We start from the raw sequence: 15,254 nt of genomic DNA on the forward strand, positions 1-15,254 counted from the left end.
TGGTGGATCTTTGTTGATCTTCGTCCTGAAGTGTCGTTGCACTGTTATGCCTGACTGATGTGAGTGCATTTCAAGCACGACATATGCTTTCTCGGCTCCTGTCGCCATTTTGTCTCACTGAGCTCTCGAGCGCTCTGGCGGCAGAAACCTGAAGTGCGGCTTCAGCGGAACAAAACTTTAGAGTTTTTCTACGTATCTGTAGTGTGTCGTGACCATACGTCAGTGAATGGAGCTACAGTGAATTTATGAAATCGCTTCAATCATTTGTAATAGCCGTGTATATGGTCACACATTGGTGTGAGCGAGTAGAAATACGAGTAAAATCTTTTTGTCGAATTGTGTAGTCATTAGTTTTGATAGGAAGACATGGATTTGCAAGTGGGACGGATATTATTCCCCGTGTGTGGAAACCTCACCATAATATGGAAGGAATTATTTTGGTGGATAAAACATAACTATGGTTTTTGTATATAAGCGGTCTTTATTTACGTAAATAAAATGAATAGAATGTACAGGAAACAATCGACGGTCACTGACTTGAAGATGTAGAAAAGATGCTTGGTGTTATTAGTGGCAAGACCGCAACCTGTGAACAGAATAAAACCACATTTTTATTCTATTTAGTCTGTAAGTCATATAGAAACTGAAGCTTCAAATCTAAATTGACAGGTCCTAACTGTAAACAATTTTCCTTCATTTCGCCAGTAATTATACATATAGTTCTTAATTAATTACATAAAAATTCCAATAATAAGACGTAATCACATTCATTAAACGGGTGAGGGTGACATCGGCAAATTTCGCTGTAAGTTTTTAGCACAATTAATCAATAAATTAGACAGCAAATTCGATTGAAAGGGCTAAATAAGCATGAAACTGATTCAGAAGGAAACAGGAAACTGTAGAAAACTTGATAAATAGCAAAACCGGCAATAATTCATTAGAGGATAGGTTTTATATTTTTAGGCGGAACAAAGTAATGAATTAACATGGAAACTGATTAAAATGAGCCAGAAAAGAATAAAGCTGTGCAAAGACAGGACTTGAAAGCACCGCGTTCTTTAGTATCGTCACAAACTTGTACTAAATGACTGAGTATTGTACGTCAGCGTATCCGCAAACAGGACACTATACTGATTAATTTTAGTCTCCCTTAAGCTGACTACACTTAGTTAATGTTACGTTCAACCTGAGCCTGTTTCATATCTAACGAACCCTTGAAAAATTAATCACCGAATGGAGTGGTAATAATTTATCTCTGTGGTGTCACTTCGAGATTAACACATTAAAAGTAGTTTCCTCTGCTACATACCTCTCAAACTAAGCAGTCACTTAGTGGAGGGCGTACTTGGAGATGGCGGGAGCTGCGTAGGAGAGAGAGGGGGCAGCGTACCTGTAAAAAGAGAAAGACGAAGATATCACTCATACTGCAACTACTTGTCCTCTTGTTGTATGCTTCTGTGTAAATCTCCCTTCGTTACGAACGTGGCACAGTGACAGATAAAAATAATTTTTATAAATAGGAATACTTCACATTTTAATATCAGCGTTATTTTTTTGCGCAATGACAATAAACGTTACAACAAGTTCCTATGGTGTGCTTCAATAATACAACGTATTTAAGTAGAACTGCTAAATAAACAATAACCGCAGCAGAGTGAAGTTCATCACCCTCCAGGAGCTATAACGCTAATACAGTGTGAAATTTGCCTCCAGCTTTGATAACGGCTTCAAATCGGCGTAGCAGAGAAAAAAAATTGTTCAAATGGCTCTGAGCACTATGGGACTCAACATCTTAGGTCATAAGTCCTCTAGAACTTAGAACTACTTAAACCTAACTAACCTAAGGACATCACACACACCCATGCCCGAGGCAGGATTCGAACCTGCGACAGTAGCAGGCCCGCGGTTCCGGACTGCAGCGCCAGAACCGCTAGACCACCGCGGCCGAGGCGTAGCAGAGAGTCCTCAAGTTAGTCAAGAGCTGTCATATCCAGATGCACGAACTGAATGACGGCTAGGCTTCGTAATGACTGACATATTTATCATCTGCTGTACCAAACACACTTAAAGCAAAAAAGAATAAAAAGACGCGCCATGAAGAAATTACCCGAATACGTGTAAGTGCTGTACATGCACTGACAAAAAATGATTGCAACGTCAGAAAACTTTGGTATTTGTTCTCGAGAAAGAGCTTCACAAATTAGGAAAGTAGATAACGCGTTGGTCCATCTCCGGCCCTCAGGGAAACATTTATTCGGTTTGACGATGATTGATAGATTTGTTGGATGTCCTCCTGAGGGGGCTGCTCGAAATCCCAAACTCGTTAAAGGGACCAGACCGTAATACTCCAGACGTTTTCAGTTGCAGGGACATCCGACGACCATGCTGGCCAAGGTAGAGTTTTGCAAGCACGAACACAAACAGTAGAAACTTTTGCCGTGTGTGGGTGGGCAATCTTTTGTTTTTTATTGAAATATAAGCCGAGGATGTCTTGCCATAAAGGGGAAAAAACGGGATGTACAGTACTGTCGATGTACCGCTATGCTGCAAGGGAGCTGCGGATGACAACCGAAGGGATCCTACTAGGAAAACGGCACCCCAGACCATCACACCTGGCTGTCCGGCAGTATGGTATGTTACAGTCAGGTTGGTACCCCAGTGCTGTCTGGAACATTTCCAAACACCTCCTCCGTGGCCTTCGTGACTCAGTACGAAGCTGGACCAGTCAGTGACGACAATTCCATCCCAGTCGTTGAGAGTCCAGGCCAAAGACATGTCTAGAGACGCCCGTGGACAGCGTTGGGATACCAGTCTGTCACCCGCCATATGGCCCGACAACAGGATCGTATGGGGTGGCATTTATTATCCTACCCGGACCCCTTTGGCATGCTTACAGCGGTACGTTGACGATGTTCGGCACCCTGTTTTGTTGCTCTTGCTGGTAGGACTTCCTGTGTTTACATTTCAGCAAGACAATACCCGCCCTCACACGTCGAGAGAGTCTATTGCTTGTCTTCGTGCTGATCAACTCCACCTTAGCTAGCAAGGTCGACGGTTCTCTCTCCCCAACTGAGAATGTCTGGAGCATCATGGGCAAACCACCCAGCATTTCGGGACTTTGAAAATCTAACGCACCAGCCGAATATAATTTGGCACGATATCCCTCCGGTGGAATCCAATAATTCTATGAATCAATGCCAAGCATAAGGGACAGATACAGACCAACAAATTACTGTCCTGCTCATTCTGTGAAGCTCTTTCTGTGTAATAAATCATACAATTGTTCTGAAATTGTTACGATTAGTTTCTCTGTGCATGTAGTTCTACTGATTTTCGCACCATTGTGATAATTCAGTCGTCGTCCGTCTTCTTTTGCGCTGGAGTGTAGTCCCAAATGTGTTCTTTGCGATTGGGTGCTACAAGTTGCCTGAGTCTTCAATGGAACAACATCGTATACATGCAACTCATGTCTGTGTGCCGGCCGCTGTGGCCGAGTGGTTCTAGGCGCTTCAGTCCGGAATTGCGCTGCTGCTACGGTCGCAGGTTCGAATCCTGCCTCGGGCATGGATGTGTGTGATGTCCTTAAGTTGGTTACGTTTAAGTAGTTCTAGGTATAGGGGACTGATAACCTCAGATGTTAAGTCCCATAGTGCTTAGAGCCATCTGAATCATCTCTGTGAACAATTCTGTTCTCATGTTGGAAGACGGGAGCGTCAAAAGCGTACTCGTGATTAATGTGTACATGAAAGGGGAACATTTGGTCGCCGAAACTGTCGAAAATTAATCTCGGTGCGTGTTGTGTGTGACCCTAATCAGTGCATTCCAAAACATCACAGAAAGTGCTCCGGACTGAATTACACTCTCTGCATACTGTGGGTTAAACGTCTCTTTGGGCTGTCGGGCAATCGGTCCGCTGCATTATCTGGAAAGAAAGTAAGCGCACTACACATCGGACCCCACTAGACACCTCAGATAAGCTTGTGTTCAGTTTTTGTGTTGTTTGGCCCACTGAAGGTGTTCGCTCTTTTACGTACCACTATGAGATACGGCCTCGCGCGAGACAGCCGGCTTATAATACCCATGGTGTTCAGGTCCATTCGAAATGTTTGCTCCGAAACTGGTTGAGCTGCATTCGGGTTTGAAACTGCAATTGACAAGACGTGTTGCTCCTCAGTGCTTCCTGTTGGGTAAGGCACTTTTATGACCACTCTCCTTAAGCCGTATTAAATGGCAGCAGGTGGTACATCGTTCCTTGTAGACACGCTAGGCACACTTCGTTGATACACCATCAAATCTGGATACTTCATTAACGGTACCATCACGAGCACGCCTGACTCACGACATCTCTTTTCTGTCACTCTGTCATGTCTCCTCATAGCTCCATGCTTCCGATTTGAATTTTAGTCTATGAGTTTGAAGTCCCAGTCATAGGAAAACCGTGCAGTGAGGAGTGAGAAAAAGCATTGAAGGAGATAAAAGAGAATCACCCAAAACTATGACTAGAACCCCCACTCAACGGCCTCTAACAAAGCAAAGGCATCATACCTGACCGTTTCACCCTCTACTACGTTGGTTGCTTATTCACAAACATCCCAAGCTTACTGCTACACCGTTAATGGTTCAAATGGCTCTGAGCACTATGGGACTTAACATCTATGGTCATCAGTCCCCTAGAACTTAGAACTACTTAAACCTAACTAACCTAAGGACAGCACACAACACCCAGCCATCACGAGGCAGAGAAAATCCCTTACCCCGCCGGGAATCGAACCCGGGAACCCGGGCGTGGGAAGCGAGAACGCTACCGCACGACCACGAGATGCTACACCGTTAATCTGAACCATTCTGACCACCTGTTTAATAGCGTGTTGTTCCACATTTTAAACATGGTAAAACAGAGATACTGCTTGGCATGGATTATACAAGTCCTTCACAGAATTTCGGAAGTATGTGGCACCAGATGTCTAGGCACAGACCAAGCAATTCCCGCAACTTACGGGATGGGGTTTACAGGCCTGAAGCCAACGCATGACATACGGTATGTTATAATGGGTATAGATCAGGAGCAAACATCAGTGTGAGTTCACTGTAACGCCCCTGAAACCACTGCAGCACAATTATGCCTCACCGGCCTGCATCTGCAGTGCGATGCATGTATCGTGCAGCAATACGGCTGGATGACGGCGTGTAAGGACCCAACAAGAAATCCGATTCTTTTGGCAGCCGACACGTTTGTATCCATGCACGGTCAAAACTCAGTGGTGATGTACCGACTGCACTCATAGCTGACGACGACGTTGGGTCCCCACAGGAACAAGTGGGGGTCGTTTGATTTGGAACACAGTGTTCAAGAATGGCTTTTGAAAGATGTGCTCCAAAACACTTGTGCCTGGACCAGCATTGTACTCTGCCACCAGATCTGCCACAGATTGCTGCCAGTCCTGGATTACACAGTGGGGGATCGGACCTCTAAATTTTATGATGAGATGTGGTCGTCCAATACCATACAGCCTTCCTGTTATTTCACTGTAGTTCAACCATCGTCCCTGGGTGCTCACGCCAGTAGTAAGCCAACAGACAAGCAGCTTGGCTGTTTCAGACAGTCTTGTTTCCAGCCGCAGCGGCACAACAGTGTACCTTTGTCAAAACCGCTTATGTCAGCGGATTTCCACATTTTCGGCCCCTATAATGGCTGCCAATTCGTTTCTGTCCCGCTTTTATATTCTTTCCTTACTGCCTCACGTGCCTGAAACATCACCAGGAAGCATTCAACCTCACGGTGGGGTGTGGGCGTAATGTTTTGGCTCATCAGTGCGCGCGCGTGTGTGTGTGTGTGTGTGTGTGTGTGAGAGAGAGAGAGAGACAGCTAAATTCAACAACAATAGAGTGCTTTACCTACAGAATGGTCCATTTTTAGCCATAATTATGGTGCTAATGATCCCAGCTGTTATCTTCCCGCTCCCTCCTCCAAATAAAAGAATCTCAGTTGGGACGCAAATAGCCTATATTTCACAAGAAGACCTTTACTACGTGAGCTATGGAAATTACACAAACTATCAGTGATCATAGTTAGCTAGAAATTTGGGAACTGTTACGTTAACATACCACAGACTTGACATCAGTACTTCCCTCGGTCTGAAGACTACTCAGACCAAACATCGTCCGCCAGCAGCTTAATGACTGGAAAATACTCACCTAGCATAGGAGTAGGAAGGTGCCGCATAAGAGATGGCGGGGGCAGCAGCATGGTAGGACACAGCGGGGGCAGCCGCGTAGGACACAGCGGGGGCGGCGGCTACTCTTGCGATGGCGGGGGCCGCGGCGTAGGAGACGGCGGGGGCGGCGTAGCTGACGGCGGGTGCGGCGTAGCTAACTGCGGGGGCGGCGGCCGTGTAGGCGGTGTAGGCAGGTGCGGCGGCTGCGTAGCTGACGGCGGGGGCGGCGTAGCTGACGGAGGGGGCGGCGTAGCTCACTGAGGGGGCGGCGTAGCTGACGGCAGGTGCGGCGTAGCCAATCTGAGGAAGCAAAATAATTGTAAGCGCACAATGATTCTCTGTATGGAAACTGGGTCTAAGATATGATTGATTAGCTGAGATATTGACGAGGAATTACTTATCTGTCAGCCGTTCGTAGCTAACAGTAATGTGCTATGAGAAACAAGTAGAAAGTTATATTCAGAGTTAACTCTTCACTTAAATAGCATTCAAGAGTACTACGTTACTTTCGGGACATTCTAGTAATAGAGAGGGAAAGAAAATTGTGGGTTATTTGAATCTACCAGTAGTAGAAGTCACATTCGATTTTTGATGTAATAATGATGTAGTGTATGATGTCATAACCTGGTAAACAGAAGGAGAGCGAAATACTGTTAATGATTTTTGTATATATACATATTACTTTTTTTGGTATGTAGGTTGTGATGCGAGACTAACCTGTTCCATAGTCAGACGTATAGGTTACATTGAAAGCTGAGTTTTTTGTTGAGAGTTAGTAAAGCAAAGGATTGTCAACATGAAAACTTAGTCATGCTGACATATTGATCTTTACCAAACACCTTTGCCTAGGTTAGGTTAACAGGAGGCAGACGGGCGTGAGCTGGCAAAGTGGAGCTAAAAGTTTCAGTTAGTCCGAAATTATAGTATCTGAGTATAGGTCTGGACTCACTCTATTTCCCTAATACAGCTTATTTTCTACTACTATTCATGAAATTTGATTATTTACTGGTATATAGTAATTTTCTTTGATGAGATGTTCCCCCTACCATTGGAGCTGGAGATAGTGAATCATAGAATTATGTTAATAACTGTCAACTTCTATGTAAGAGGCTCCAAGACAGAGAGTAAGAGGTATATGTGTTCCAAGCTCTGCGTCTTTTCCAAACCTAAACATTCTAGTCCTTTACTGTTTAGGGCACTTGAATGCTCTCATATACCAAAGCACGGTACAGGATGTACAGTTATTTTACTGCCTTGTTACAGAATATGTGGTGTCTATTTTTTCGGACATATCTAAAAGAACAGACAAAATTCTTGATCCTGTAGCCATATACGGTCCAGCAAAACTTTTCTGCTTTCCAAATTGATGTATGTCAGTGCCCAATGGCAGCTAACGCCTTCATTTCGATTTATAAATTCCAGGTTTACATGGGTGTATCTGTTACTCAACTAACTGATGATCTGATGCATGTATCAACGCAGAAGGAAGACAGTTTCAATATTTTGAGTAAGAAAGAATATTACTTGCTGTGCTGATATACATTCATCCTCTGTATTCCTATTATTAATGTACTATGAAAATTTATATGAACTGGTTTCGAACATGGAAATATAGCTTTTTCGGACGCATATCGAGATGTTTTCTTTTTGTGTATGAATTGTTATCAACTGGAAGTTGGAAACATTTTTGTTACTCACATCGATGGTAATGAAATATCGTGATCGAACTCTAATTACAAGACAATTGTAAGAATGGTGAGAAACCCAAGTTTATTGAAATTAAAATGGAAGAAAATACAATCAGTCGAGAACAACAATAATAGACGACTGGAGTGAAAAAGTATACATACGTGCTAAGGGAGAAGGAAATGAGAATTAAAAGTGAGGTAAAGCGTAACGAGAAAGGAAGGGAAGGGAAAGAGTACGATAAGAATAGGAGCCAAAGAGTTGGGGAAGGAAAACAGAATCAGACAATAGTTTCAGAAAAGACGGAATACCTTCAATGTATTGCGATTGTAACGGATCTATGGTTCAAAAATATCGTATATAGCTCCGGCTGTATGTAGGAGAGGAAGATATCAAATGTAAAGTGACAGAAATAGCTGGGATTCTGCCGTATTATTAATGTATTTATTGGGGCTAGTAAAGTGGTGTGTGACATTGTTACACGCCAGGTGTTCGGTCTGTGTTTGCTGTGCTCACCGAGTGGGCGCCGTATGCGTAGGCCGGAGCAGCTGCGTAGCCACCGTATCCCAGACCCAGCAGTCCCCTCTTCTCTTGCTTCTTTTCTGCCGTCGCCTCCTTGTTCTCAACAGCCTGGGCGCACGCGGCGACGGCGAAAAGGATCACCTGCAGCAGAAAATAATGGAAACCTCTGATCATTACGTGTGTGAAATAATCAACAGTCGACTTATAGCTAGGGTGAGCACAGTGCACAAACGCAATCTTATATAGTTGCCAAGTCCAGTGGCAAACTGAATGCCGATCTGCTTTGGATTCAGAGTACGTTTGTGTAAATGCCATTAAATTCAACCTCTACTCTTTCTTCTGTTTTGTTGCACCTCAACAGGGCAATTTAAATAAGATTCAAGTTCACTCAGAGCTCTACCGGTAAGGACGTCATGCAAAATGAAACTCAGTTTTGACCTTCCACAACATTCTACCTTGGTTCCTCTGCTCATGGGTATCGCTGATACGCCTGCGACAGAACAAGGAAACCAAGAAAACAAAGAATGTTCTAACAAATAGTTTGTTTAGGATGGTTGACTATTTCCATAAATGGAACCTCCATCCCAGTTCAACTAAGACAGCTTTCACCTGAGGCACATACTTGAAAATGTGGAATTTAGAATCCCCTTCATCATTGTCACCTTAACTAAAAAAAAAAACTCGTAAGTACCGAGAAGGAACTTAGGAAGAGGGTTTGTGGTAAGGAACACCTGACAGAGGCAATTCCACATGAGGCTCCACAGCATCTACGTTATGAACAATAGCTTTAGCTGTAGTTTATTCATCAGCAGAATACTGCTGCCCCTTCTGCCATAACACCCCTCTCACCAAGAAAACAGATGGGCGAAATTAGGAACACTCCCACCTTCTGCCTGCCAGTCCTAAGACACATACCTCTACCAAACTGTGGAAACAGCAAGCAGTTCTCGCAAATTCAGAAAAATTTAAAGCATTCAACGATTTCCTGTTCATTCGTTCTCAGATTATTCAAATTTTAAACCATTCCGCTCTATAAACCCACCATTTGCGAAATCTATGAGCCTAAAAACTAATAAATTTGATATTGTGCAGTGTTCGATGGACGTCTGGAAAGGTACTGCAATTTCGGATCTCAAGAAATTCCGATAAATCTCTGAAAAACTTACTGGCTTTGACCTCACGAGAAAATCCTGGATGATTGTAATCCAGAAAAGTAGACAACCCAACATGTAGTACGGATATGACCCATGATTCTGCCCGCCACGATTTCCTCTTTTTTCACCACCTCTTCATCTAAGAGTAGCACTCGCTACCTATGTCCTCAATTATTGGTTGATGTATTCCTATCTCTGCCTTCCTCTACAGTTTTTACCCTATAAAGCTCACTCTGGTACCACTGAGCTGTTTCCTTGTGTCTTAACATATGCCATATCACCCTGTCTCTTCTACTTGCCATTGTTTTCCAAATATTCCTTTCTTCACTGATTCTGCGGAGAACCTCGTCATTTCTTACCTTAACAGTCCACCAAATTTTCAACATTCTCCTATAGCACCACCTCTGAAATGCTTCAAAGTCTCTTCTGTTCCAGTTTTTCCACAGTCCGTTTTTCACTACCATACAAAGGCTATGTTTGATACAAATGCTCCTGCCGAGAAATTCCCTTTTTGCCAGTGTTAGCCAGCTTTTGTTCCCTCTGTCATGGGTTACTTTGTTGACTAGGTGCCAGAATTCTTTAACGTCATCTACTTCGTGATACTGGTATGAAGTTTCTCGCGGTTTCTTCTACTTCTCAGTACTAAGAGGGCAACTTGACGACGTTCAGAACACGACTGATAGTTCAGTTAAGTATTTTTGTAACCCAGACGTTTCTTTATCAATGCTATTCGTAGCCCACGTCAAAATGAAGCACTATGGGACTTAACATTTGAGGTCATCAGTCCCCTAGACTTAGAACTACTTAAACCTAACTAACCTAAGGACAGCACACATCCATGCCCGAGGCACGATGTGAACCGGCGACGGTAGCAGCAGCGCGGTTCCGGATTGAAGCGCCTAGAACCGCTCAGCCACAGCGGCCGGCATAGCTTACGTCCATTCTTGTGATTTGTAATAATGTCACACGATAGATAAATACATATACAGTGTTGATACGGTAGAGCGAAAGCTTTCTTTATGAAAGGTCAGAGAAATCAATCTCCTCTGTTTAGGCTACTATGGTGGGAATGTTGAAACGTCCCCTTAGAACAATTTTAGAATTACTGTGCTCATACTGACACACAATATTTTGTTACTCCAACTACTGCAATACAGCGAGCGCCACTACTGCCAGCTAAATAAAAGATTCGAACTACGGAAGGCACTAACTACTGATAGGCATAGTTAGCAAATGAAAGATTTTAACAGAGAACAAACAATGTATTTACCTTAATATTCATCAAAAGTCATAATATATACAGCAATTCATGACATCCATTTTTACAAATTTCAAAACTCCGCCATTTCTCTCCCCACATCCACCACTGCTGGCGGCTCACCTCCAACTGCGCAACGCTACGCGCTGTTAACAGCCAGCTGCCCAACACTACAATGGCAGACAACAATGCTAACTAGCTACAGACTGCACACAGCACAGCCAGTGATTTTCATACAGAGCGCTACGTAACGTTGCCAATAAGAAAACATAAACGGCCTACTTACAATGTTGCGGAATCTTTTTACCACATAGTGATGTCGAAGATAACTCGTAACAAACTGCCTATTGGCTTCTGTCCCGGATTCTTCGGCCGACGTTCATCTAATGATTTTTCTGACGTTTCGCCAGCACGAGTGGCTGGCATTGTCAAAGCTTCACCCTCCATTGCCAGTTCACCACCGGCAATGGAGGGTGAAGCTTTGACAATGCCAGCCACTCGTGCTGGCGAAACGTCAGAAAAATCATTAGATGAACGTCGGCCGAAGAACCCGGGACAGAAGCCAATAGGCAGTTTGTCAACCAGTGGCCACGAAAGCCTTAACAATTTTGTATGACTCGTAACATCCAGTAGTCTGTAACATCGAGTCACGTCAAAAATGAGGGCGTCTTTCCGCGTCTCTTACCAAGGTAACGGATGGGTAAAGTGTAACGAGACTCTAGGTGGCTGGAGCCGAATGCGATAACCGTTGGCGTCTTTCGAGAGTGCTGTCTAAAAGCAATGACAGATGTCCGAACATGAATAATGGGAGCTGAGACGACCGCGTGCCGGAGTTTTACAATCACGTATTCTTCAGCCTGCTGTAAGTCTCTGCCGTCGAATGGTAGGTCTCTGGTCAGCTGCTGAGGAAGTGAAACTCCACCCCAAGGTCTTTTTACAAGCACAAAAAACAGTTTTGCTTCGTTCGTTATAGGTTTGTTTGTCGTCCCACCTAGGTCCAATCAAACAGAAGGATGACTTTTTGGTACCAGTGCATCTCTCTTATGAAGACAGAATCGTTCAAATTTTCAGCGGTTTCTAACCGTACCACCACTTAGGATGAGGCAGTATAATCATAGATTCCTCACCGAATTCTGGTACTTAATTGTTCGTAGGCTTGGGCGGGGTACGTGGGGCTCATCTTCAGGTGTCTGCCATTGCCAGGTTTACGGCACCTCCTTGACGTCATCCCCTGGCCCGAACAAATTGCGACCGTTTGTGCTGCTCTTCTTTGTATATGGGGTGTATCAACGCTTGTGTGTCAAATCGAAATAAGTGGTAGTAGGTCCACAACCGATGATATTGAGGTACAGAACCAAGGGTCGGAAATGCATATTTATGGTGATATGGACATACACCGCATGAGAACAAAGTAGCTCATAGTAAATGTTCAAAGTGACGACCGCTAGTCTCAATGCATGCATGGCGGCGGCACATGAAGTTCTGCCGTACTCTCTCAAATATCCCTGGTGTCCGTTGTAGCAGAAGCCAGACAGCTTGGATCCTAGCAACGAGGTCTTAATCCGGTTCTACGGGGCTTTCATCCACCAACGACTTGACGCAGTGACACAGGTGCGAGATCCAGCGATCTCGCTGGCGTTGGGACAGTCCAATTCAAATGTTCAGGTACAGGTTAACAGCGAAGTGGGCTGGTGCAACGTCGCGTTGAAGCCACATCCTTTAGCGGACAGGAAGGGGCACGGTCTTCAAGAACTGCATGCGTTGAGAATGGCAACTGTCGCTTTCAACAGTTATTATGAGCTACGTTGCTCTTATTCGGTGTAGGCTGTGTATGTGCCTAACACAATGCAAATGCGTTTCCGGCCATTAGTTTTCTGTCTCAATATGATGGACTGTGGATCCTCTACCGTCAGTTTCAATTTGACCCAAAAGGTTTGAGCCCCCCTGTATGTTCAAAATTCACTGTTCGTCTTGTTTAGTAAGGGCCTCCACACGTTAACAATAACATAGGTCAAATGAGTATTTTGTAAAAATTCTCATTTATAGACTTATTGTATTTTCATCAGTATGGTACCAATCAGCCTATGTAATCGTCCCATTTCCTATCCCTTCCAATTGTGCTGGCGAAGTACTTATATGAATTGACAGATTGTAACTGTGACTCATTGAATGTGAATTATCCGTACTGTAAAAATCGCATACTATATTTTTGGTTTGTTAGGGTATTAAAATATACGTTTATGAACACATGGAAAAGCTGCCAATCGTAGCTTTACTTTTAATTGTAGGATCTGACTATATTTCTGCCACTTTTTTCATGCAGTACTTCACTCTCATAGTTAAAAGTCTGATATCATTGTTAATATTGCGTGCCTGCGCTTTTGTGTAGCAACATCCTTCACAGGATCACGCATACAGTTATTTCAACACAAGTCAAAGACTCTCAGTCCAAGATAACATCTCTCATACTACTTGATGAGAGACACTCACTTCTGAACAGTAGTTGTTTCTCATAAACGTCGTGTTACGACTGAAACTATCTGTAACAAACTGCGTGATGCTCAACTTCACTCCCGACGTGCCAGGTCCATCTTCGCCATCACGACACCACGCAGCGCGGTACAGACGGGCACAACAATATGCCAAATAGACCGCTCAGGATTGATATCACGCTGTCTTCACCGATGACTGTCGCGTACGCATTCAACCAGACAATCGTCGGAGACGTGTTTGGAGGCAACCCTGTCAGGCTAAGAGCCTTAGACCCACAGTCCATCGAGTGCAGCAAGGTGGAGGTTCCCTGCTGTTTTGGGGTGGCATTATGTGGGGCCGACGTACGCCGCTGATGGTGATAGAAAGCGCCGTAACGGCTGTACGATACGTGAATGCCATCCTCCGACCGATAGTGCAACCATGTCGGCAGCATATTGGCGAGGCATTCGTCTTCATGGACGACAATTCGCGCCTCCATAGTGCAGATCTTGTGAACGACCCTCTTCACGATAACGACATCGCTCGACTATAGTTGCCAGCACGTTCTCCAGACGTGAACCCTATCGAAAATGCCTGGGATGGATTGAAAAGGGCTGTTTATGGCCGACGTGACGACTCTGAGGGATCTACTCCGAATCGCCGTTGACGAGTGGGACAATCAGGACCAACAGTGCCTTGATGAACTCGTGGATAGTATGCCAGGACGAATACAGGCATGTATCAATGCAAGTTGGGCGTGCTATTGGGTATTAGGGGTACCAGTGTGTACAGCAATCTGGACCACCACCTCTGAAGGTTTCGGTATATCGTGGTACGACATGCAATGGGTTGTTTTCATGAGCAATAAAAGCATGCATGAGCATGAAGTTTATCTCTATTCCAGTGTTGTGTACAGGTTGGTTCAAATGTCTCTGAGCACTTTGGCACTTATCTTCTGAGGTTTTCAGTCCCCTAGAACTTAGAACTACTTAAACCTAACTAACATAATTATATCACACACATCCATGCCCGAGTCAGGATTCGAACCTGCGACTGTAGCGGCCGCGCGGTTCTAGACTCTAACGCCTAGAACCGCTCGGCCACTACGGCCGGCGTTGTGTACAGGTTCCGAACCTGAGAACATGAGCGGTCCTATCACACTTGCCAGGGGCTCCTCTGATGAGACTTTTGTTTACGACGAGCTTTTGCCGTACAGACCAATGTTCCCGGTTCTACTACTTTAAATCTCCGAACCTTCTATATATGGAAGAACCAATTTCGTATGTTTAGAACTTCGTTAACAGTCTGCAGTACCCTACGTAATGACGGCGCAAATGTACCCCTGAAAGATGAAGCTTAAGTGTAGACACGTGAAACAGCGCTTGGGTACCAGACGGTAGCGACCGTCTATTGAAGCGAGTAATCGTGTACTTACGAGAGCGGCCTTCATTGTTGGTGGTTGCTGGCTGGATGGTTGGCGTACGGATCACTGCTGCCCTGTGGGGACTGATGTAGCTGAGCAGCTCGCGGCGGGTCCTTTTATACTCCGCCCCTTCCTTTCTCTTTCTCTTTGTCGCCCCGGCGACGGGTTATACAGGAATCCCGGCCCCGGGACCACATGGCCGTCCGCCGCGGAAATCTGCCGCCCACCAGCGCCGCTCCGCGGACGTTTTGCGCACCTTTACTCACAAACACACACACACACACACACACACACACACACACACATACTTCCCTGTCGGCAAGGGAGCACGAGTTACGGCCGGTGGGCACTTTTGCCATTGGACGACACAGCACGGTGCCGAGTTAATACGGCCACAAGGTCACGCCATCTGGAGATGCCGACTAGACGGGTGGGTTCCCTTATTGCAAACGGAGTGGATCACGGCGTTGCGACTGTCATATCCGATACGCACATGATTTGTTGAACTGGCAAAAGCGTTT

General features: G+C 44.8%; 1 protein-coding gene across 1 annotated transcript; it reads right to left on the reverse strand.

Moving 5' to 3' along the window:
* Positions 1-461: 461 nt before the first annotated feature.
* Positions 462-14,899, reverse strand: LOC126106650 (cuticle protein 16.5-like). The gene is made up of 5 exons (XM_049913009.1): positions 14,746-14,899; positions 8,421-8,567; positions 6,199-6,518; positions 1,313-1,393; positions 462-586 (listed from the first exon to the last, which is right to left on the reverse strand). Exons 1-4 carry the CDS (start codon positions 14,758-14,760, stop codon positions 1,333-1,335), a joined length of 543 nt encoding a protein of 180 aa, XP_049768966.1. The 5' UTR covers positions 14,761-14,899; the 3' UTR covers positions 462-586; positions 1,313-1,332.
* Between the last annotated feature and the right edge of the window lie 355 nt (positions 14,900-15,254).

Source organism: Schistocerca cancellata, chromosome 10 (assembly GCF_023864275.1).
Source record: "Schistocerca cancellata isolate TAMUIC-IGC-003103 chromosome 10, iqSchCanc2.1, whole genome shotgun sequence".
NCBI lineage: Eukaryota > Metazoa > Arthropoda > Insecta > Orthoptera > Acrididae > Schistocerca > Schistocerca cancellata.

What these genes read in the sequence shown, in the direction of transcription:
- LOC126106650 (XM_049913009.1), bottom strand. An exon ending in ACGCATACGGCGCCCACTCG is followed by an intron (nt 6,519 to 8,420) that starts GTGAGCACAGCA and finishes TTGCTTCCTCAG; the next exon opens with ATTGGCTACGCCGCACCTGC. An exon ending in CCTTCCTACTCCTATGCTAG is followed by an intron (nt 1,394 to 6,198) that starts GTGAGTATTTTC and finishes CTCTTTTTACAG; the next exon opens with GTACGCTGCCCCCTCTCTCT.